Consider the following 26424-nt stretch of genomic DNA (forward strand, 5'->3'; position numbering starts at 1 on the left):
TAGTATTTGGTAGCATTGCCTTTAAATTGATTAACTTGTGTCAAATGTGTCAGGTAGCCTTCCACTAGCTTCCCACAATAAGCTTTGGCCCATTCCTCCTGACAGAGCTGGTGTAACTGAGTCAGGTTTGTTGGCCTCCTTGCTCGCACACACTATTCCAGTTCTGCCTAATATAATAATAATAATATATGACATTTAGCAGACGCTTTTATCCAAAGCGACTTACAGTCATGTGTGCATACATTCTACGTATGGGTGGTCCCAGGGATCGAACCCACTACCCTGGTGTTACAAGTGCCATGCTCTACCAACTGAGCTAGAAAGGTTATATAGGGTTTAGGTCAGGGCTTCGTGATGTCCACTCCAAAACATTAACTTTGTTGTCCTTAAGCCATTTTGCCATAACTTTGGAAGTATGCTTGGGGTCATTTTCAATTTGGAAGACCCATTTGCGACCAAGCTTTAACTTCCTGACTGATGTCTTGAGATGTTGCTTCAATATATCCACATCATTTTCCTACCTCATGATGCCATATATTTGGTGAAGTGCACCAGTCCCTCCTGCAGCAAAGCACCCCCATAACATGATGCTGCCACCCCCGTACTTCACGGTTGGAATGGTGTTCTTCTACTTGCAAGCCTCCCCCTTTTTCCTCCAAACATAATGATGGTCATTATGGCCAAACAGTTCTACTTTTGTTTCATCAGACCAGTGGACATTTCTTCAAAAAGTATGATCTTTGTCCCCATGTGCAGTTACAAACCGTAGTCTGGCTTTGTTATGGCGTTTTTTGAGCAGTGGCTTCTTCCTGGCTGAGCGGCCTTTCAGCTTATGTCGATATAGGACTCGTTTTACTGTGGATATAGAGACTTTTGTACCTGTTTCCTCCAGCATCTTCGCAAGGTCCTTTGCTGTTGTTCTGGGATTGATTTACACTTTTCACACCAAAGTACGTTCATCTCTAGGAGACAGAAAGTGACAAAACTCCTTCCTGAGCGGTATGACGGCTGCGTGGTCCCATGGTGTTTATACTTACATACTATTGTTTGTACAGATAAATGTGGTACCTTCAGGTGTTTGGAAATTGCTCCCAAGGATGAACCAGACTTGTGGAGGTCTACAATTATTTTTCTGAGGTCTTGGCTAATTTCTTTTGATTTTCCCATGATGTCAAGCAAAGAGGCACTGAGTTTGAAGGTAGGTCTTGAAATACATCCGCAGGTACACCTCCAATAGACTCAAATGATGTCAATTAGCCTATCAGAAGCCTCTAAAGCCATGACGTTATTTTCTATAATTTTCTAAGCTGTTTAAAGGCACAGTCAACTTAGTGTATGTAAACTTCTGACCCACTGGAATTGTGATACAGTGAATTATAAGTGAAATAATCTGTCTGTAAACAATTGTTGGAAAATGTACTTGTGTCGTGCAAAAAGTAGATGTCCTAACCGACTTGCCAAAAGTATAGTTTGCTAACAGGACATTTGTGGAGTGGTTGAAAAACGAGTTTTAATGACTCCAACCTAAGGTTATTTAAACTTCCGACTTCAACTGTATATAGCGTTTTGCAACAAAATATGTTTATTTGTCTCTCTAAAATTAAACAATTAAGTGATAGATTTACAAAAATATATGCATGTCAATTGAACAACCCCATGCCGTGATGAAGTTCTTTAAGAAATAAAAGCTAATTTACCAACATTTCTGAAAATGGATATATAGCATTTTGTAAAGAAACTCTTCATGTAGAACTCCTGCCACTGTAGGGGTTGCTTTAGGTCAGCCAGAACCAATTGTGGTGCACGCACCTAGGCCAGTGGTCCATTTGGTGCCAATACACATGGCAATATAACTGCCTCTCCATTCATGGGGTGATAGCCTAATGGGGTGATAGCCTAATATTAGGACGGGGGTCTTCAGCTACAGTAGGACCCTGGCTGCCCATTGACGACAGCTATCACTCACCACCCTGAACAATGGCGGGAAGTCTTTACGTGTGTGTGAGGAAGGGGAGGAAGGGATGCCGGAGGGGGGATAGCTAGCTAGCTGCTGGTGTCTCCTCTGACGTTAAACAGAGAGGCTGACAGACACAGAGAGAGCAGCAGGGGATCCCCAGTGAGTCTCTGTGAATGGCCTGAGTTGATTATTTCCTGATGTTTAACACCTCTCTGTCCTTCAAAAGACGGATCAGCATGGGCAAGGCAAGTGACACGCTGCTTCACACCAGGCTAACCATTTACTCATACATCCAACACACAAAGTACACACTCTCCAGTCTTATCTACCGTTACATTCCAGTGTTTCATCGCTATATTGTAATTAATTTGCCACCATGGCCTATTTATTGCCGTACCTCCCTTATCCTACCTCATTTGCACACACTGTATTATTGACTATGTTTTGTTTATTCCATGTGTAACACTGTGTTGTTGTATGTGTCGAACTGCTTTGCTTTATCTTGGCCAGGTCACAGTTGTAAATGAGAACTTGTTCTCAACTAGCCTACCTGGTTAAATAAAGGTATATAAAATATATATTTTTTTTTAATGAGGGCCCCTCACAGTCTACAACCTTGTTCTCAGAGCTGAAGAGTAAAAAACAATTTCTGGCCATCACAGAGACAGGAAAGACACTAAGCAGTGAGTGTATTTCAGTGAAATCACAGAACATGGCTGAGCTCAGAATAGCTTGATCAAACAAAGAGACAGAGCAGGTTGAAAGATGGGATTTGGATTGTCTGCCTTTTCCAGGATCATTTTCACAAAGGGGTCAGTTCTTCAACAGCAGGCTCTCCTTTCTCTGTCAGGTAGCTGTGGAGTGAGAGCCCTGGGATAAAGGGAGCAGGGCTGGGTCCTCGCCTCCACACTTCATCCCATAATACATCATGTCTGTCAGCGAGGTATGTGTTCTCACCACAGCCCTCTGGGATGCAGAGTCCAGGTCTGGCTAACGGATGAGCAGCTACAGGGAGGATCACAGGAGGCCTGTATCTCCTCTCACACTGAACAACCACATCAAAGCACATAGATGTCTATGCTGTACTGGTACTTTTCACTGTTCTTTAGATGCAATCTAGCTGTGACCACTATGTAGTATGTTAACCCTGGACCCTTAAAGACCTTTGAGGGGTCATCTTTATTTTTTATTTATTTTACCTTTATTTAACTAGGCAAGTCAGTTAAGAACAAATTCTTATTTTCAATGACGGCCTAGGAACACTGGGTTAACTGCCTGTCCAGGGGCAGGACGACAGATTTGTACCTTGTCAGCTCGGGGGTTTGAACTTGCAATCTAACCACTAGGCTACTCCTCATACCAGGCAGCATATCTCAATGGGCTTTGAATACAGCGTGTGCGTGTGTGTGTGTGCGTGCCCTGTATATTTCACAGACCACCTCAGTCCCTCTCAGCCCTGTGACAGCACCCACCAAATGGTCTCCAGCTGTGCTCACACCTCATTGAGAATGTGTGTTCCCAGAGTCTCCAGCTTAAGCAGACAGACAGATGGAAGCTATCAGATCAGCCATCGTAGACAGCTTGCAGTAAGTATATCAGTACTGGACCTGCCCCATCAGAGGAAAGCCCTGTGTGATTGTCATCTGTTGTTGGCGTGTTTAACATCTTGTGAGAGAGCTGTGAGATCCCAGACAGACTGGGCTGGGTCTTGTTCGGGCACTTCATAAAGGGGACTCCTATTGTTCTCCACTTGCTGTACCTTTGAACTTGGGGGGAGTGCCGATGTTGGCTACCAATCTAGGGTGTCTGAGAAGCCCTAGACTGTATGAGAGACAGGAGACTCTGGTGAAAGCCAAGCTCTTGAAGGAATTTCCTGTCGTGCGTAGTGGTCAGAAAAACAACAACATCCTCCACTCTAACGCACTGCTTTGACGGCTTGACTTCCACAACTGCTGCTGATAACATAATGGCAACATGGCAACTGTTGATGTAAGGAGATTCCCATTCATTCGTAGGGAAATGTGATCACTCAAGTTGAGTTCAGTGAGAAAGCAAAGAGATTGGGTTGATATAATAACACTTATCTGAGGTCAAATAAACAGAAATGAGTTTTTAATCAATTGACAAACTGCTCTCTTTTTCAATCGATTTTCAGTTTCCCTGCTCATAAGATGCCTGCTCTACTTACTACTGCCTATTAATCCACTGTGTGTGAAGCACTGTTATTATAGCACAGAGAGATACTGTAAATGCTGTCTGCTAGTGATAAGGTAGAAGTAGTTCAACAGGGCTTGTATAATGGAAGTAGATGGAGGGGGGCCAGAGATACATACAGACACAGACAGGAACAGCAGGACATACTGTATGAACTACATTAAACAGAGAGTGCTGTACTCACCATACTGGCAACTGGGCCCATTGAAGCCAGCAGGACAATCACAGAGCTGGGAGCTGGAGCGGGATCCCTGTCGACACTGGCCCCCGTTGAAGCACACGCCGTAGCTGCACACCGCTGGAGAACAGCACCGGGATGGGATGGACAGGGTGAGAGATGGAGAGAAAGAAAGAGAAGAGATGAGAGGAGCAGAAACACCTGGGTGCTGTCACAGGATGTCAACATTTGCAGTTCAGGACAGTTTGACCTTATTCTATCAGGGCCTTGTCAGCGCCCTGTTAACACCAGATTGCAAAGGGAATTTGATGCTCCTGATGTTAAACAAACCACACTAAAAGGTCTCCCTCCACCAGTTAGCTCCCTTAAAGAAGGAGGGTGGATGTCAGGCACATTGCCCGGTGAAAAACCCTTAATCTGAATGTTTTTCTGGGGGGGGGGGGGGGGTGAATCAGCTGATATGATTTATCCCTGAGTGAGATAAACAGGCTACATCTCTGCTAAAGGATATACAGTAGTCAACCCCCCACCCCCATCTCTCTCTCACTGGCATGAGCGATCTGCCCTTAAACTGAACATATGGCCCATGTCTCCACACAGACAAAGATCATGCATCCAGTAGTATTAGTGTAAGATGAGGCAGAGAACCACAGTGTGGATCAATCTAGGACAGAGAATGGTTAAATCTAGTTAAATCTCCAGAGTCAAATTCCTTCTCTCATTAAGACGTGTGACATTTGTGGAATCTAGGGGGGAATAAGAAAACACCTCAAACCACTGGGTAGCCAAGCCACGTGAATCCAGCACAGAGGTGTAGGCATCGCATTCCATACAGTCACATAACTCACATTCTATCTCTCCTTCACCTCCAAGCGTGTGTGTGCGTGTGTGTGTGTATGTGTGTATGTGTGTGTGCATGCATGCATGCGTTAAGCAGGGTGGAGTCTTAGAAGGATTGGCGCTTGTGTTTTCTCACACCCATATTGGCAGTGGCAGGAATTAGGCTCAGACAGAGATGTAAAGTCACCTAATCATGGCAGGAATGCCCGCTCTCATCCCATCCCTCCTCAGGTGTAGAGATGCAGTGTCTACCAAAATGCATTTCGTTGCTCATCTAATCCAATTGGCAACTGGAAGACCAATTTACAATCCCTCTCCTTTTTGAAGCCATATATGAGCCCGTTATTAGTTGTAACGACATACCAGCCAAAGACCCGAGGTGGTGCACAGTTCAACATTAGCAATAAAAATGACTGACAAGATATTCAAGTTTTTTTTAAGCGACAACAAAAGGAGAAAAGGGTTTGGCAGTCTTTAATACCTTCCTCGAAAAACGATTAAAACCAAATTATGTCCAATATGTAATTTTATGTCGTCATCTCGACAGGTGGTTTCTCTAGCTATTAGCTGCCGTGTGTCATAGAAACAGCATTTCCGGACAGCTTCATAATGAGCAGCCATTCATCTCACTCACATCCCACAGGTGGGTGACATCAGCAGGAGAGGAGACAGAGATGGGACAATTCATCTAAAGAAAACAGATGGTTCTGTCACCGATCTCCATTGGAAGTACTGTAACCACTAGCAATGCAAGTTAGTAAGAGGCTGGCCCAGCAGACCTGGCGAGAACCTGCTGTGAAATCAATGACTGTATATCCCTGTAATCTAATCGTAAAGTGACTTTCACGTCCCCACACAGTGTTCTGCTGTATCTATAGTACAGCGTACAGGAGGATTACTGCTGTTCTGACCAGGCTATGAGGTGCTGAGAGCAAAATTACATGATTATAGGAAGCAACATTATTTTATGTTTAACAAGTAGACACTTCTTTAATGACCTGAGAAAACCACTGGCAAGGAAACAAGGGGTCAAACAAACCTGAAGTTTTCAAAATGCCACAAGGCAAACAATGGGATTGTCTTTTTCACCCTCCATAAATGGTAGACATAGACTTTTTGGCAGCTAACTAGGGAGGGCATTTTTGCCCCCCTTGCTGCCCACTCCTTGCCCCTTACACTGCTTAATCTCCCTTGAAATAATTCCATAACTTGCCGTGCAGTGTGGCGAACGGCGTAAGACTCACTCTCATCTGTCTCTGTGATTGCCTTCACTCTGTAACAAAGACACCTTGTCTGAGGGGATTATCTGCTTCCACAGAGACAGAGGGCTCTATTATCATTAAGGAGGCGCAAGTGTAAAACCCACGTCAGTTTGCAATTTCGTCATGTAAAAACTGGCGCACTGGTATTTTCCAGCCCTAATGCCAGGTTCAGCAATTTACCTGACTAACATCAGCTCGCTTGCGCTGAGGTGGGAGGGGTGGCAATCAGGGGTTGGAACCGGTTGAGGGAACAGAAAATAACCAGAAAACCAGAAAATAACAAAACATTTAGAGGAACAGAACCAGAACAGAAATAAAGTGTGTCCTTCTGTAGCTCAGTTGGTAGAGCATGGCGCTTGTAACGCCAACATCCCGGGACCACCCATATGTAGAATGTATGCACACATGACTGTAAGTCGCTTTGGATAAAAGCGTCTGCTAAATGGCATATATTATTATTATATTATTATTGATCTCTACTGTTCCAGAACAGAACCGTTATTTTCAAATCTTGAGACCCTGTACATATCTGACCAATTAAATACGTTTAACAACCAGTTTTCCTGTTCCATAGCAAGCTGCTCTATCTGTGCTAATTATTGGGGTAAATTAGGAAAAAACAATGAGCTAAATGTAAAAACAATGTTGATTTTACCGGTAATAAAAAATGAAAAGGAACAATATGAACAGATCCCACGGTTCAGAACTTTATTATGCTTGTCAGAACAGTGGAACGGAACAAAAAAAGAATGGGTTCTGTTCGGAAAGGAACGGTTGGAAAATAATTTGGGTTCCAACTCCCGGTGCCAATAGTTGAGGTGTGACCCTAAAAACAAGCGCAAAAGTGACAATTTCATGCAGTGCTAATTGGAAGTTTTAAGACCCACAGAAAGCAGGTCTTAACGGTAACATGGATTTTGAGAGCGGAAGCGAGGACGTACAGTGCCAATGGTACAGAAATGCGCATTTTGTGTTGGTGAATCTCGTATTTTGAAACAAACAACTATTGGTTTCCCCCCATTTTGTTTAATTTGCATAAAAACCAAGCCTACCCTGCCTGCCCACGGGGAGCAATTATGGTGCATGTAACTGTATTAATCCTGTTTACAATAAGGTGTTGTTTAGTTTTTTCAGTTTTTCTAGGCCTTATCAATAGCCTACTGAATTTAATTGTGCTTATTGACTACATTTGGCATGTCCATGTCCAGACTATAATTTACAGTAGGCCTAGGCCGTATATCAGTGTGAATGCTATAGCCTATGTTTAACAAAGTATTTCCATATTGAAGAAACGCAATTACAACAATGTGGACTGCAAACATGTTCAACATACCGTATTTAGCAAATATGCGGCAGGCTATTTAACGAACTAGGCTACAATGGTCTAACATTAGAATCAGAGTTGATGACAACGCAATACATAAAAGACTGTAAATATATAACTTGAAGCAACCACATCATTAGGCATGGAACACACCCACAACTTGTTCATTAATCAAAACCCAGCCCTTTCGCACCACCGCCAGCTACTGCATCCATTCTTCCGGTTGTGAAAATAGCACAAAAGTTTGACACACCCCTGAACCTATAAGCGGTATGATTTACCATTGCATTAGGTTTGCTCAAATAGAGCCCACAGAGGGAGGTCAGTGAGTCGCACTGCTACCGGATGGACGCTGGAGTCCAAGGAGCAGGTGTCACCAGCTCAGTCTCTGACAGGGCCTACACATCACATCATTGGCACTTTCTCTCTATAGTCTACGATAAGGCTCTGCTTGTTTAGGCTGTGTTGATCTGTTTAACGCCCAGAGTGAGAAAGAGGGGGAGCAGACTTACTGTAATTGTTAGGCACAAAAGCCCCAGCCGCCAACTGTTTGGGTTAGTAATCGGTACGCACGTAGCGTAGCCCTGTAGTTTGAGGCAGCAAGGCATGTTCCGCTTTGCAGATACATGTGCCAAAGCAAAGGGTTCTCACAGGAGCCAGGCCAGGGGCAGCACTGTCAGATGGTCCTCGTCATCAGAACAACTTTAGATGTCACTCAGAAATGGTTCCAGGGGATTCCAAAAATGTGTAATTATCCTTGCTTTGCATAAAATCTCTTGTCATTTACCATTAAAATATTTCAAACCTGTATCCTAAATCACATATCTTAGTATGAATTGGAGGTAGGATATGCAGACTGCATGTGAAGTGGAAAAACGTGGTGGCTAAACTGAATGAATCATAATGTCTCACTGTTTGGGAGTGTCGGTCACATCACAGAACTGTGTCAGGATAACCAGTACTAGACTCACATGGGTGGAGGAGAATATTTGTGGTACATTTGACACTCCTGCTTTTCATACACTGTGTTTACCATGGACATGTAAAACCCAGATGAAAACATCCCAAGACAATGAGCTTGGTCCCTGTGACACTGAGACACCATGCCATGCCTTGGTTGGACAGCCGGCCTGTTTATGCACGTTTGTTTATGTCTTTGACCAGTGACATAGCTGTTCCCAGGATGCAGTGTTTCTCCACACAGACACAAAGACCACCCATGGACAGCCAATCTCCTCGTCCCGTTACTGGGCCTGCTTCAAGTGTACATCCGCCAGCCTGGTCTTTCCCGCCACAAAAGGGGGCCAGTTCCCATTCAGCAGTTAACGAGGGCTCCAACTGGTGGAAGCCATTGTCCCCGCTCTTCATCCCCTGTCACAAAACTAATTGTTGCTGTCAATCAACATAACTGCCCGCTTCCACTCTTGACCGTCCCAGTCAACTCTGCAGCCAGCGGCCACTCACTGGGGATAAACACTTAGCTTTTTGAATGGACCTTAGAATGGAGATGTGGACGGAAGTCTCAAGAAGCACCATTAGCAAGTACCGCCACCAGTACAGGCATTGTGAAAAACAAGGCTTGTCGTCAATTAATTGGGATTGGGATTGAACCAAAAGAAGGACTTTAACCTTCAGGAGAGTCAGTTAGTCATCAAGCCAATTGGTGCTTTTCAAAAACACAAAAAGAAACCTATTTCAATGGATGAACCAGATGAAGCATTTGCATCCACTTCCATGTGCACTTGACTTGGAAAAACAGTGGCAAATGGAATTCAAGCCAGTTAGAACACATGTCAGTGTGCACAGATCCCACTCCTTGTGGGAAAGGTTCCTATTGATTGCACCACTACAGGATTCTCAGACAAAACAGGCCTATGCAACCGAAATGTTGGGTTTTAACGCATGTACTGGACAAAGAGGATGTCTTCTAAATCCATTAGGTCTGCACTTTAACTTTGATTACATGCAATGGCTACCATCTGCCATCTGATACTTCAGTCTAAGAATCCCAACTATGTCATGTCAATAGGATGCTTGTCCCACACTATCTGAAATCAGGATTAGAAGGCAGGGAATAGAACGACTAGGAAAAGGGAGGAAGGGGAGGGACAGAGCAGGAGCCATGACAATAAACCAAAATATTTCAAATGTTTTACAATTCTCAATCCTTAAATATGACAAAATAAGAGGATCTCTTAGCAGAGGATGAGGGAGAACTCAACAAGTGGAGCCAGCAAGTCGAAAAATGCCCACAGCGAAAGTGAACAGCTGGACTGTATATGGGCGAGAGATGGGGAGAGAAGGAGGACGATAGAAGTAAGCCAAAAGGAGAAGAGAGAGGGGGATAGACAGAGGGTTGGAAAGGGGGCTGTTAGCATGACTGCTCATCACTGTGCCGGGCTGTTTTTCTCCATGATGTGACTTCATTCCGCTCAATTGTCTCACAATAACCACTGGTCATTAGTCTAATTAGCTTACATTCACTTTTTATTCGTGTAGAGGAACCCGCACCACCACACACACACACACACATGCGTGCACACACACATCTCACAGATGCCAGACACTAAATCACTATCTTAATGCACAACATTCTCATTTCAATCTCTGGGGTTTTCAGAGGCTTTACAAAAGCTGTATGTTTTACGGTTTCTGCTAAAAAGCTGATCTGTCTCCTTGGATGTCAAATGCACTGTCCTATAGATTGAATTGTGTTGAATGAAGAACACTGGAGATAGCACAGGCCTAAGTGTGTGAGAGCGAGAGAGGTTGGATTGTGGTGTGAGCTTCCTTTTATCCTGGTTCAATGGCTCAGAGAAAAGGGTGATTAGTTTTTCCCGTCTCAAAGTACTGCCGTGTCTTAAGTTACGGAGATAAAAGCCCAGCCGTGCGTCGAAGAGAGCCGACATTGTCACGCAGAAGAAAAACAAAACCCTGCGACTTAGTGAGGGAGACACCAGGCAGCGCTGGGGAATGCCTGTTAAGATGTTTCTTTGTGTGGTGTTTTAAAACAAACCAAATCTCAGGGGTTGAGTAGACAGCCTAATGCTTCCCTGGATAATTTAATACTGTAACATTCTAACCAGAGACAAAGAGGTCTTTGAGGAAAGCATGGACCCCATAATGAGACCCTGCTGAAAGGCACATCCAGGGGATCATCTCTTGCCCCCTCGGCCCATCCCAGCCTCTTCCCACCAGCGCCTGTCCCAGACATTAGCATGCTCCACGGGCGTGAGAGGAGGCTAGATACAGCATACAGGGTGGTCCCGGGGCCTGGACACAGGGGATGAAGACTGGTAGGGATGCCTATGCTGTTTACGGGGGCTTTTCCAGGGATGCTGTCTGAAGTATGCAGGTTACGCAATGCCGATCATAGGCTGTAAAATCCCATCAAAGGGCCCTGCCAGGTCTCACTGGCTTGGGGATAAGCCTGTCCACACGGAGATGTTCAGCACAAGGCCCAGCAGCAGACTCACCCCCAGCCCCAGTCTTATGCCCCTTGCCCGCCTCATGCAGCCTCAGCAACAGAGCTAACCCAGCCTCAGCCACTGCCCTAGAGAAACCGTGCTCTCCTGTTACCGTGGCACCTAGCCCAGCAGATCCCCAGAACCCTCCCATCTATCATCAAAGGATTAGATTTGGGGAGATTCTCTTTAGACTCATTGTAATGTTTTCTTCTTGACTATTTTCTGTTCATTTGCAGTTAGGCTCTCTACTCTGGGTTGATAGTCATTCCTTAAATATGACAAAATAAGAGGATCTCTTAGCAGTAGCAATTTAAGCATGAAAACCCCCACTAAGATATATTTGATGATGACATTTCTCTTAATCAGGCTATAGACTACATGCAAACCACCAAGTCAGAAGAGTAGGATAAATTATGAGGGGAAAATCGACCAAAATATAAGGGTGAGATACATGGGTTACTAACAGTTTACTACAAAACATTTACTTAGTATTACATTCTTAGCTACAGTATACATATCTCCCTGGGATATTACATAATTTATGCAGCAGCATACAATACATTTTTGTTGAACATGAAGGTGGCGCGGCGGTCCTTTGTGGGAAACATTATGTCATCAAACTTTGTCATCAAAGTCTGGCATTCTCTGGATTTATGGAGCTTTCGAGACAACTGTGAACTCGTAAAAAAACAAGGTTGAATCATGACGTTAGTGATCTTTAGGTTGGGTTCCAGACTTGGATTTCTGAATTGGATGATTGTTTAAAATGCATTTTCCCAGTCTGAGCTTGTTTTTTCCCAGTTCACAGTTGTCTTCAACTCACTGAAGTCTGAGATTTCCCAGTTCCGAGTTTCCAGTTGTTTTGAACGCAGCAGAAGTCATGCTGGAATGACAGCATGGCCAATGTATTCAACTTCTTCTGGCCCATGGCATTGCTTTACAATACTTGCAGTTAGCCACGGATTCCTTCCAAACTACTCATTGTTGAATTTGTGATTTCCAACTTGTTATGTAATGTTTATGGCCAATGGCCGATGAGCACCGATACATTTTATCTATAATTTCTCTTCGTAATTTCTCTTCATATGACAACCGGTATATTGTCGACTTGATTCATGATGATGACTGCTAGCCTCCATCTAAGATTTTGAAAGTATGATATTGACAGTCCAATCAAAGCTACTGTAGATATAATGTGATTTGATGTCATTTGGATGGGTACTTCTAATGTAACTTAATGGCAGCACCCATCCGGTTTGGGACTATCATTTGTTTTTCAACAGGACAATGACCCAACACACCTCCAGGCTGTGTAAGGGTTAGTTGACCAAGGAGAGTTAATGAGCGCTGCATCAGATTACCTGGTCTCCACTATCACCGGACCTCAACCCAATTGAGATGGTGTGGGATGAGTCGGACCGCAGAGTGAAGGAAAAGCAGCCAACAAATGCTCAGCATATGTGGGAACTCATTCAAGACTGTTGGTAAAGCATTCCAGGTTAATCTGGTTGAGAGAATGCCAAGAGTGTGCAAAGCTGTCATCAAGGCAAAGGGTGACTACTTTGAAGAATCTAAAATATTAAATATATTTTTATTTGTTTTACACTTTTTGGGTTACTACGTGATTCCATATGTGTTATTTCATAGTTTTGATGTCTTCACTAGTATTCTACAATGTAGAAAATAGTACAACTAAAGAAAAACCCTTGAATGAGTAGCTGTGTCTGGTACTATATATTAGCTAAATAGTTGGAGTTCAAAATAGGTGGGGTTCTGCCTCACCTGCACTGAATGACAGGTCACCACTGGTTGGTTGGTTGGCTGTGACTAGGGTTGCAAAGGGTCAGAAACTTTAAGGTAAATTTCTGGAATTTTCCCAGAAATTTTCCATGGGAAGTTAAGCCCAGGAATTTGGGGTGTTTTACTTCAATTCATCAAAAAAGTTAGCTTATAACAGTGATTTGTTTTTGGGTGGGAGGCAATTCTAGGTCTGGTGGCATATTTTTTTAAACTATCCACCATTCAATGGAATTGCAACCCTCTGCATACACAGTGCATTCTTCCATCACATGTACAGTGCAGTCTTCAATCACATGTACATCTGATTCTCAAGATCTTGCACACTAATGAGATGCTATTGAGGCCCCACTACTACACTGTCTGAGCCAAGGACTTCATGCTTTCTGGTAAGTTTTGATTACAATACTGGGCGGTGTGAATATATTTTATACGACATACATGATTTTTGGTTAACTAATAAATAGTAGCCTACAGCAAAGTGTGTTTAAATCATTTCTAACGTGTTAACAATTTATGCTAGTTAGTTTTTGCTACCATGTGGGTTTTAGCTTACTTGAGCCTGCTAACTGAGGAGTGTTAATTCACCTGTTTCCATACATATTTAATTTTAAAACATGTATCTTACAAAGGAGTTGTTCAATTTAACTGCTTAACTATTTATCTGTACAAGGAATTGTATTTGTTAAAAATACAAATAAAATCCAATCTTTACAGGAAATGCCACGGGCACTATCTGATGTGTGGAGACATTTCACTGCAGCTAATGCAGAAAGAAAAGCTGTGTATCAGGAGTCAAGGTAAGACCCAAGTGCAGACCGGACGGCAGGCAGGCAGGCTCAGGGTCAGGGTAGGGAGAGGTCAATAATCCATAGGTGGGACAAATGTACAGGACGGCTGGCAGGCTCAAGGTCCGGGACGGGCAGAGTGGTCAGGCGGGCGGGTACAAGGTCAGGACAGGCAGGAGAGGCAGGGAAAAAGACAAGAGCTGACAGGACAAACGCTGGTAAGCTTGACAAACAAGACGAACTGGCAACAGACAAACAGAAAACACAGGTAGAAGTACACAGTGGATAATGGAGAAGATGGGCGACAACTGGAGGGGGTGGAGACAAGCACAAAGACAGGTGAAACAGATCAGGGCGTGACACTGTGTATATTTGCAAATACTGTGTCAAATCATATATGAAGAATGCAACAAAGATGCAGAATCATCTGGCCAAGTGCATGGAGTTCCCTCAGCGCTCACAACAAGCAACCTCTGACAAAAGCCCCTCTACTTCTATTCAGGGTGAAAATTATGACTCAGAAACGTTATCGATAGCAATAGCTCATGGTCATCCATTCTACCTGAAGCCCATACACGCTGCAGCGTACATGTTGGACCCCAAGTATGCTGGGGTCCAACAGCATCCTGTCTGGTGCAGAGATCAACAAGGGCTATGGTGTCATCACTACCGTGTCTTGCCACATTGGCCTGGATGAGGGCAAGGTTCTTGGCAGTCTGGCGAAGTACTCTTCCAAGCAAGGGCTTTAGGATGGAAATGCAATACGGTAGTCATGCCAACATATTTCATCAGCCACCTGGTGGAAGGGACTTTGGGGATCTTAGGCTCTTTCCCCTATTGCCTCCATCATCCTCCAAATCCCACCAACATCAGCCGCCTCAGAGAGCAACTGGTCCTTCTTTGGGAACACACATACCAAAGCACGCAACAAGCTGACCAATACAAGGGTTGAAAATTGGTGGCCTTCTGGGCAAATTTGAGGCTTTTTGAGCCTGACAACGAGTCATCCTCAACAAGTTTGGAAAGTGACAGTGAAGATAGTGGTCCTTCTGTAGCTCAGTTGGTAGAGCATGGTGCTTGTAATGCCAGGGTAGTGGGTTTGATTCCCGGGACCACCCATACCACCCACCCTTACATGACTGTAAGTCGCTTTGGATAAAAGCGTCCGCTAAATGGCATATATATAAGATGAGGCCTCAGAGTCTGATGTTCAAGAGGTGGACATTGAGGAGGTCCAGGGAGAAGACATGGAAGCCTGAGAGGAAGACAACCAAAGCTTTAGTGTCTAAACTATCATTTTAGAGATGTATGTTGAACAATTTTTGGAAGATGTAATGGATCATTGGGGATCATTCAATATTCCCTTTCCTTTGTTGTTCAGCGAAATCATCCCATGTGAAGAGTCAACCCATTTAATTACAGTTCTATTGGAAGGATTTAATCATTTGCAATTATGTCTACTTATGATAAGGTAAAAGGTTCATGTTTCTGTCTTCATATGATATGGTAAATCTACCCAATGCAAAAAAACATCTACATTTAAATGGTATTAATATTAATTTGCATATATTCCTGTTAATTCCCATATATTCCCGTTAAGTCCCACGGAAAGTTTCCACCTCTGAATATTCCTCAAAATGTGCAACCTTAGTTGTGGCACAGGAGCCAGTTTTACTCGGGTCCATGGTGCAAGCCTCCAACCTTTACCACCAGTTACTACCACACCTCTGAGTCCGCTGACTCGGAATATGGTGCATGACTATGTGAGCGTGAGCCAAGATTCAACTGTGGAGCCACAACTACACCAGGAAGCAGTCAGCACATTGGAATTGTCAAACCCAACTGAACAATGAGGAGCACCTGTTCAGCCATGCCTTCGCTCTCTGGCTGCAGAAACCCACACCATCTCAGGACGCAAGGAGCCCTGTCGAGCCAAGTGTAGTTGAGCCAGATGTATAGGGAATTAGGTCTGCTGGTCACTCAACACTTTAACATGTCTGTAAGTTCATTGTCGTCTTTGGTAGAATGTAAAACAAGACATTGCAATGCAAACCTGGTTTAACAAAAATGTCAACAGTTGGTTATAAGCTTTCAACATGATTCAACACATTGGACCTTTGCCCAGTGTTGGTTGTGAACGTCACACTGTTGCACTGAGAAAGGCCTGACATTGACTCATAACAGCTGCACAGTGCAGTCAGTAGATGGCCTAAGTACCTCTTGACCTTACAACCTCTCCCTGAATGCTTTCCCAACTACCGCGGCTCCTGGCCCAGGGTGAGAGATGAGTTTGAGGCACCCTTCTATCCTCTCACGTGCCTATCGAGTATAACCTCGACTCCTGTGTAAGTGAGCATTCTCCCAAGAAAGATTACATTTGTACTGTACTAATAAACATATTCTGTATGCTGATAACAATAACCTGATTTGAAACATTAGGTGGTTGTGATACTTTAACACTGGAAACCTCAGTAATATGAAGCAATAGAAGAAAAGAGAAAGACATACGATACAAGCAGCCAGCCTCTCCGTTGAGTTGAGACCATCCAGGACAGCACTTGTAAACCGCCCGGTAGTCTTGTCTGTAGACTTGTCTGTATGCTGTGTAATACGCTGTCCTGTTATCAAGGGAGACATGACATTATCAATTAATACAAATCAGATAATACAAAGCTAGTACACCAGATCCAGGTCTGTTGATCCTATAAAATCATTTGAGGTTCTGATTTATGGCACAATGTCAAGGTGTGTGTTTGTGGTCACAAAGTCACAAAGTATAATAGTCAGTAAACAATTTCCCAGTCTTTTAAGTAACCCCTTGCAAAGTGTGAGACTGGCAGACTGAACTTCAGAGTAGGGTGTCTAACCCTGTAGTTTAGAAGCCCTCTCATGGCTCCACGGTCATTAAGCGTTGTGGGAAAACGTTTTGTTTATGGTGTGTAATTGAAGCTTTGGCTGCCTTCAAAGCTGCCAGCGTCTTTGTAACGCGCTAAATATATGAAGAAAGCCTAAACGGCACTTTGAAAAAAACTCCCCAGAGAGTGAGGCGTGAGTCACAGAGACAGAGTCAGGGGTTAGCCGCAGGACTCTCCCTCACAGGTATGTACCTGGCCTCTGCTAAATACAGTAGGCACAGTGAGGCTCCACAAGTATTGGGACATTGACACATTTGTTGTTGTTTTGGCTCTGTACTCCAGCACTTTGGATGTGAAATGATACAATGACTACGAGGATGAAGTGGAGACTGTCAGCTTTAATTTGAGGGTATTTACATCCATATCGGGTGAACCATTTCGAAATTACAGTACTTTTTGTACATAGTCCCCCCTCCATGTGTATTATATGTGTATTAAAGTAGTCAAAAGTTGAGTATTTGGTCCCATATTCCTAGCACACAATGATAACATCAAGCTTGTGTATCTACAAACTTGTTGGATGCATTTGCTGTTTGTTTTGGTTGTGTTTCAGATTATTTTGTGTCCAATAGAAATGAATGGTATACAATGTATTGTCATTTTGGAGTCACTTTTATTGTAAATAAGAATAGCATATGTTTCTAAACATGTCTACAGTAATATGGATGCTACCATGATTACAGATAGTCCTGAATGAATCGTGAATAATGACGAGGGAGAAAGTTACAGACATACAAATATCATACCTTACAAAAATACTAACCTCCACTATTATTATAAAGTTGAGAGGTTAGCATGTCTTAGGGGTATGATATTTTTTCATCTGTAACTTTCTCAATCATCATTATTTTTTCAGATTCATTCAGGACTATCCATAATCATGGTAGCATCCACATCCACAAGTGTTTAGAAACATATTCTATTCTTAGCTTAGCTAGCCCTCCTGGAGAGCTTAGCACTATATGAGAGGGCTACTGTATTACAGAACAAAAATGAGGGAAGAGGAGAGGAACCAGAGGAGAGAGATTTTGCCAGATATTTAGGGGGATGAGGATGAAGCACTCTGTTTAAAAAGCTTAGACATGATTACTGTTAAGACAACAAAAAAACTGCACAACACAGAATTATCCATAGGTAATACATGCAATAGACCAGTGTTTCCCAAACTAGGGGTCATGACTCTGTTTTCTTCCTACAAATGTGGCTTTGTCTTTTGAACCGTTTAAGCCTCAAAATATTATAACCCCATCACTGAAAGATAAGAGTCCCAGGACACGTATGTGTCTTCTGTTTCCCTCTACAATGCCCACAAGCCGATCAGGACTCCTTAAAACAGAATGGATAAGACCCGGCACTAAATAGACTAGGGGGGAAAGAACAGCATCAATGTTCTTTTCTACAAAGAAGATCCACAGGCGTACCGGACACCCCCGCAATGCGAGTTCTGATGGCCCTTGAACCTGTCATAGATGTCAATCTTTTTAATTTAATAAATCATTTTGACAGTAACCCACCACTAAGTCATTCATAAACCTTTTTAATTTAATAAATCATTTTGACAGTAACCCACCACTAGGTCATTCATAAACATTTTTAATTTCCATATGAATTAGGAAGTTAAGTGTTTTTCCTCTTGGGCTTCAGGAATGTGACTGAAAAAGTGCCTCAGGCCTTGAAAAATAAAAAATCTGATTGAAAGTAAGGGGATATTGGTGAACAAATGCCGTGGTCAAGGCTACAACGGTGCCAGTGCAATGAGTGGAACTTACTCAGGTGTTCAAAAACGCATCTCAGACTGAGAGCCTAATGCTTAATAGGTAGTACTTTATGAGTTTTAGTTTAGAAAACAATCTCTTTGCAGGAGCGACAGTTACAGGGATGGTAAAAACAGCTTGATTGCCTTGGCAACATCAGGGAAACTGGGCAGAAGGCAGTGCTTCAAATACAGCAGTTCAGCAACATCTTTAATTGAGCATCTCATCCTCCTTAATTGCCGGCCTCAACATGTTACAGAAAGAGATTAACTGTATAGGGAGCGATAGGGAAAAGTCGTCTGGATCCTGGACAGCCAATAAATTGGCAGATGCAAACAGATTATCATATTTAGTTGACAACAGCTCTTGAGGGCTTTAACAAAAAAAAGCCGTTTGTGATTTCGTTCATACTAGTGAAACAGCATTTGTGTTGTGTGGTTGCAATATCAACAGTCTCTTATCTCTGGTATAACTTGGCATGTATCATTCAAGACTAAGTTTAAATTATTTGCAGCGCAATGGACATATAATGCACGATGTCTCAAGAAAGACTGTCTGAGGGTCTCTCGAGTGGTACAGCGTTCCTAGGCACTGCCTCACAGTGCTTGAGGCGTCACTACAGCCCTGGGTTCGATTCCAGGCTGTGTCACAGCCGGCCTTGACCGGGGGACCCATGAAGCAGCGCACAATTGGCCCAGCGTTGTCCGGGTTAGGGGAGGGTTTGGCCGGCCAGGATTTCCTTGTCCTATCGTGTGCTAGTGACTCCTTGTGGCGGACCGGGCGCCTGCAAGTTGACTTTGGTTACCAGTTGTTTCTCCAACACATTGGTGCGGCTGGCTTTCGGGTTAAGCAAGCTCTCGATGGCTCTCAACCTTCCCCTCTCCCAAGTCCAGAGGGGAGTTGCAGCGATGGGACAAGACTGTAACTACCAATTGTATATCACTAAAAAGGGATAATTTATTTTATTTTATTTTTTATATATAAAAAATCTAATAAAAATGTTAAAATATAAATAAAATATATACAAAATAAATAAAGGGAACAAGACAACAGTAAACATGTTGTCCCTTACGAATGATTCAGCGCCCCCTCTTGGGCCAATTGAGATATTGCGTGTGACTAACACATTTCTGTTAACTACTACAGCTTCCGTCTTGGGCCAATCAGCGTAATATTGTAAATGCCGGATCTTCATGGTAAGACGCATCATTCACCCAAGTTTGGTCAAAATCGGGGCAGTGCTGTCTGTGAGATATCATGTGTGACTCCCCTCCCCGATATCATTGTGTGGGACAAAAAAAGACGCAGAGAGAGAAAGAAGCAGCAAGGAGCTCTTCAGGAGACCAGAGGAGTCTCTCAAGATGGATTTAATTTACCTTGAATATTGCAGCCCATTTTTTTAAGCCATTAGCCAGACAAAACTCACTGAGTTCAAAAATAAATAGTGGCTGAATTTATCCTCAAGCCGTCCACGTTTTTCTCATTGTTAAGCTATTTGATATAATTTTTTATTAAAACAAACCAACACAGTCATGAGGAGTGCACGACAAGGCTTAATCCCCCCAGGAGGCTGACATGTTTTTGCATGGGTCCTAAGATCCTCAATAGAATTCTACAGATGCACCATTGAGAGCATCTTGACTGGCTGTATCACTGCTTGGTATGGCAACTGCTTGGCAACTGACCACAAGGCGCAACACAGGGTAGTGTGGACACCCGAGTACACCAGGACCTCTATACCAGGCAGTGTCAGAGGAAGGCCCTAAACATTTTCAAAGACTCCAGCCACCCAAGTCATAGACTGTTTTCTCTGCTACTGCATGGCAAGAGGTACCAATGCACCAAGTTAAATAGTTAACCAAATAGCCACCCAGACTACCTGCATTGACACTTTTTGCAAAAACATTTTTTGACTCATCACATATGCTGCTGATAGTTTACTATGTGTCACGTACATATCTACCTCTATTATTTCGTACCCCTGCACATCAGCTCGGTACTGGTACCTCCTGTATATAACCAAGTTATCGTTACTCATTGTGGGTATCTGTTATTATTACGTGTTTTACTTTTCTATTACTTTCTGCATTGTTGGGAATGGCCGTAAGTAACATTTCAGTGTTACTCCTCACCTGTTGTTTACAAAGCATGTGATGAATAAAGTGCTATTTGATTTAATAGAGGAATGGATGGATAGAAGAATGGATGGATAGAGGAATGGATGGACAGAGGAATGGATGTATAGAGGAATGGATGTATAGAGGAATGGATGGATAGAGGAATGGATGGATAGAGGAATGGATGGATAGAGGAATGGATGGATAGAGGAATGGATGGACAGAGGAATGGATGGACAGAGGAATGGATGGATAGAGGAATGGATGGATAGAGGAATGGATGGATAGAGGAATGGATGGATAGAGGAATGGATGGATAGAGGAATGGAAGGATAGAGGAATGGATGGATAGAGGAATGGAAGGATAGAGGAATGGATGGATAGAGGAATGGAAGGATAGAAGAATGGATGGATAGAGGAATGGATGGACAGAGGAATGGATGGATAGAGGAATGGAAGGATAGAAGAATGGATGGATAGAGGAATGGATGCATGCCTGAATTAAGAGCAGGACTCACCTTCTCTCGTATCCCATGCACCAGTTCTGTCCTAGGCAGCCTTGCTTCCAGACCTTGACCATGCGTGTGAAGGCCTGCACACAGGGCTGCCTTTGGGCAACGAGCATCACTTCCCGCTCTGCACACACGTTGGGCCTGAAAGAGGGCAGCGTCAAAAAACATTGAACAAATCAAGCTATTTTTTAAATATTGTGTTCTATAGCATGGGGAAATAAATCAAATGTGACTCTGGATGAAAATAATAATGATGTTGGTGTTTAACATTAGGGCTGTTTTCCTAAATAAATTACACCCGCTTCATGTTTGTTTCCTTGCCACGATACAAACCTCTATCGCAACATTGGTATTGTCCCGGCCCTACTGTACCATGTAGTGCAACACCCTTGTGGGGATTACTTAAAGTAAAAAATGACAGAGTGCCCACGCTGTCTGCTAATACGTACTGCTAATTCCTCACGCATTACTGTTTATATCGCTAAACATGGCAGCACAAGACACTGCCTGCAGCAAGAATTCAATCATTCAACATTCACTAAGACAGTACCTGATACTACAGTATGTCAAAATATTGACCAAAGAAGAGAAGAATACATGGTCATACAAACTGATTTGGCTGTCTATTTTTATAGATTTATAAACCAGGTGCCATCAGTGCCATAGATCCCATCGCAACATATTCCCTGCATTGTAAAGCATCTAAAACCGTCTCAATGTGCCATACCATCCCTCTAACATTAAGAAGTGTTTAAGTACCTCTCTAGCAGCAGAAAGTGCAGTATGTCTAATCATTTAGGAGCAGCTCTGTAATTCCATTTCCAGACGTGTCTCGTCTCTGGAATAGTGTGTATGTCTGATATATCTGTAAAAACCTTCAGTTGGTGATGCTAATACTGGATCTACTAGCCCTAGACTGGTAATGGTCTTACGGTAATGGTCTCATGGTAATGGTCTCACGGTAATGGTCTTACGGTAATGGTCTCATGGTAATCGTCTTACGGTAGTGGTCTCGTGGTAATGGCCTCATGGTAACGATCTCATTGTAATGGTTTCATGGTAATGGTCTTACGGCAATGGTCTCATGGTAATGGTCTTACAGTAATGGTCTTACGGTAGTAGTCTCATGGTAATGGTCTCATGGTAATGGTCTCATGGTAATGGTCTCATGGTAATGGTCTCATGGTAATGGTCTTACGGTAATGGTTTCATGGTAATGGTCTTACGGTAATGGTCTTATGGTGATGGTTTCATGGTAATGGTCTTACGGTAGTGGTCTCATGTTAATGGTCTTACGGTAATGGTTTCATGGTAATGGTCTTACGGTAATGGTCTTATGGTAATGATTTCATGGTAATGGTCTTACGGTAGTGGTCTCATGGTAATGGTCTCATGGTAATGGCCTTACGGTAATGGTCTCATGGTAATGGTCTTACGGCAATGGTCTCATTGTAATGGTTTCATGGTAATGGTCTTACGGTAATGGTCTCATGGTAATGGTCTCATGGTAATGGTCTTACAGTAATGGTCTCATGGTAATGGTCTCATGGTAATGGTCTCATGGTCATGGTCTCATGGTAATGGTCTTACAGTAATGGTCTTACGGTAATGGTCTCATGGTAATGGTCTCATGGTAATGGTCTTACAGTAATGGTCTCATGGTAATGGTCTCATGGTAATGGTCTCATGGTCATGGTCTCATGGTAATGGTCTTACAGTAATGGTCTTACGGTAATGGTCTCATGGTAATGGTCTTACAGTAATGGTCTTACGGTAATGGTCTCATGGTAATGGTCTCATGGTAATGGTCTTACAGTAATGGTCTTACAGGCCCTCTATAAGAATACTCATTATTTCTCACTATAAGGCAATGACAGGGTCATTACAGCTGAACAATTAAAAATCTCTGAGATTTATATAATTATTTTCATGAAGTCCGATTTATCAGAAGCCCCCCATCTCTGACTTATTTCACCTGCTACTCTGGCATGCTCTCCATTATAGGGAAACGTAGAGGCGTCTCGCGAATGCTGCATCATTAATCCGCCCTGAGATCATGTGTAATTATGTAAAGGTATACCATTACAGTGCATGTTGAGAGAGAAACTAGAGTATTCTTATGACAACACTGTCATAGTTCAAGGTACATTCCTTTATGAGAAATATACAAAATACAGCCTTAGAGTTGACTGGTTGTTTTCTGTGTCGTTTAACTATGCACACCCAGGTATAGGACACAATGTTTCTCATTTCAATGCAAACACCTCTAGAGTAAAACATGAAATATTTAAATATATATGAATTGATAAATGTATATTCAAATATAATATTTCAACTAACGAAATTTGTAAAATAATCATAAATTGTTTAATATGTCAAAATATATTAGATGTTGGTTATATGTCAAGCTCAAATAAATAGCAGCAGTAGTAACAAGTGACATTTTACCAGAAGTTTTATAATGTAGGTTACTGTGACTGTAAAATGTATTATCATGCAAAAACAATGTAAGTCAAAACAACGACAGCTTATAAAAACGTACATGTATGGTTGGAGATTTCCATAGCGGGACACTGCGTAAATCGCGTCGATAAATATAAAAAGTATTGAAACAAAGATAAAATCCATATTCACGTTGTGTTCAACGTATCAATATTTTGCGTATGCATTAATCCGTAGAAATGTAGCGACATTGACGCATGTTTTAGCGAAAGCAAAACCAGTAGCCAATTTACTGGAGAAAAAAATGAACACACGCATCACGGTTACACTTCAAACAGAGTGAGGAGCAGAGTCAATCCCACACCTTCCAAAAGAGATGCAGCCATACATCCCGTAGAAAGTGACGCTTGGAGGTCGAGCCTTACTGGTTTAGCCTACCACATGCAGATGTTGAACGCACATGCGTGCGCAATGGCTTTTCGCCACCGAGTGAATGGGGGTATTGCTCCTTTGAAGAGCCAATGGATCGTTTCAATGAAATGGATGTCTAAAATTAGACTGAAATGGTAGCTTTTTCCACAAATGTTTTGTAACAGGTTGCAAGTTACAACTGTGTTCTTTTCTGCAGATATAGCCTGCTCATGTGATTGGATATGAGGGCCCCTTCAGCTACAATAAAACAATTAGATCTAGGCCATTACTTTCTAGACAATGGCAGCAGGTAGAGGTTACTGACAAAATAAAGGAAACACCAACATAAAGTGTCTTAATAAGGCATATATTGTTTCTTGAACCTATTGGGGGGATGTGACATTCTTCCAGGAGAAATTCCATCATTTGGTGTTTTGTTGATGGTGGTGGAAAACGCTGTCTCAGGCACTGCTCCAGAATCTCCCATATGTGTTCAACTGGGTTGAGATCTGATGACTGACACCCACACTTTAACCCTGTATGCTCCTGTAAGACCCCTCTTTCAAAGTCAGGGATCTCTTCTTCTAGCCATGGTAGGCAAAATAATGGGCAACTGGGCATTTTTATACATGACCCTAAGCACGGTGGGATGTTTCAATTGCTTAATCAACTCAGGAACCACACCTGTGTGGAAGCACCTGCTTTCAATATACTTTGTATCTCTCATTCACTCAAGTGTTTCTTTTAATGACATGTTTCCTTAATTACATGTGGGAACAGTGCAGTTTTCAATTCAGCAGACACGTTTCAATTCAGGGGCAAAGTGTTAGAAACAGTGGTATCTACTGCTGCCTAATCCTACCCAAAGAGGAACCTATAGTTGTAATAGATCAGAGAGAGAAAGGAGGAGATATACCACAGTGCGTTATGAAGGAGGACTGAGGCTGGTCAAGCTGCACAGGTCAGTGCAGCCACAGCTGATGCTGCCTGTGGTCATAGGGCCAGAGGCAGAGCAAAGTTACTACTGCTCTCCAAGTAAAGCCCGCTATGCATGCATCTAGTTTAATGACCCAAGGTCCCGAAGGTCAATGCCATACATGGTCTAAACTATCTACATTTATCATTTGCTCAGAGAAAAATATTTGGTTTAACTATTAATTTAAACAAAATCTCAGAAACATATGTGTCAAATTTATTGCCACCCTCTGTTTTCAATACTTTATAGACACCAACCATACCAACCACTTTGCTGATATAGTTCATTAAGATAAGTAGCCTATACTAGAGAAATGTTTTACATTTAAATTTTAAATTAAATAAGTTTGCTAATATGGGTGATTGTTAAGACGATTTATATCTACAACAACAAAGCTAGTAGTTATAGTTTAAAGAGTAATTTTTAAAAATCGTGCACATTGATGTCCTATCGTTCTATTCCTTATTGCATCAATTCAGGCAATTTATCGCAACATGGATTTTTGTCCATATCACCCAACTCTACTTTGAGCACCTTCCCCTTCCGAGGATAAGGGCACATTCTATGATTGTTCCGTGCGATTGGGGGGAATCTTAGACCATTCCTCCATACAGAATCTGATCAGATCCTTGATATCCTTCAGTCTGCGATTATAGACTGCCCTCTTCAATTCAAACCACAGGTTTTCAATGGGGTTCATGTTAGCAGACAGATGGCCATTGCAAAATGTTGATTTTATGGTCAATTAACCATATATTGGTGGATTTGTATGTGTGCTTGGGGTCATTGTATTGATGGAAGATCCACTTGTGGCCAAGTTTCAGGCTCCTGGAAGAGGCAACCTGGTTTTTGACTAAAATGTCCAGGGGCCTCATTTATAAACGTTGTGTAGCCCACGCACAAAATAGGCCACAAAACATGCCTGCGCCAGTTTTCACGCAAATGTTGGCATTTATAAAATCGTATTTTCCTCCCGCAAACTTTAGACCATGCCTACGCACAGTTTCTAGTGGTTGAAATATTGCATTGCAATAAGGCCCAAGTAGCCTGGTAGCCTTGTGCAAATGGGGAATACATGATGAATTTCTTATTCATAAATAAATAAAAAACTGGAAGCTAAATATAATAACAAGATGCAATTATTTGCCATTAATGAGAAGAGCGAAAATATATTTATTTTATCTTTGCATTCTAAAATAACTAGAAATATTTCTAGTTATTCTATTTCTTATTATTCATTTCACTTCCATGATCATTGCATAATAAATTCCTCTGGCTGTGATGGTTTCATACTCGAAAAAGCCTATAGGCCTACAACAAATTAGGATAGGCTACCATTCGTCCCGTCGCTCATTTAATTTGACCCATTTCACAGTAGTAAATAGATAAACTAATTCAAGAATTTTGCTCTATGCGATCCATCCACAGTACAACAGTTGGTTCACCTTTCCCATTGTCGTTTGTTATCCT

The 26424-nt window shown here is 42.5% G+C and overlaps 1 protein-coding gene across 1 annotated transcript in view; it reads right to left on the reverse strand.

Moving 5' to 3' along the window:
- The window catches only part of LOC124031373 (multiple epidermal growth factor-like domains protein 6), a 79492-nt gene extending 55449 nt beyond the window's left edge, over nucleotides 1-24043 (reverse strand). The window contains exons 1-4 of the mRNA XM_046342519.1: nucleotides 23668-24043; nucleotides 21132-21266; nucleotides 16336-16445; nucleotides 4356-4469 (exon numbers count right to left, since the gene is read on the reverse strand). Of these exons, the coding sequence (XP_046198475.1) occupies nucleotides 4356-4469; nucleotides 16336-16445; nucleotides 21132-21266; nucleotides 23668-23753 (445 nt within the window). The 5' untranslated portion in view covers nucleotides 23754-24043. The remainder of the gene's footprint in view (nucleotides 1-4355; nucleotides 4470-16335; nucleotides 16446-21131; nucleotides 21267-23667) is intronic.
- Nucleotides 24044-26424: the final 2381 nt, after the last annotated feature.

This window comes from Oncorhynchus gorbuscha, linkage group LG03, assembly GCF_021184085.1.
Source record: "Oncorhynchus gorbuscha isolate QuinsamMale2020 ecotype Even-year linkage group LG03, OgorEven_v1.0, whole genome shotgun sequence".
In the NCBI taxonomy this organism is placed as follows: Eukaryota; Metazoa; Chordata; class Actinopteri; order Salmoniformes; family Salmonidae; genus Oncorhynchus; species Oncorhynchus gorbuscha.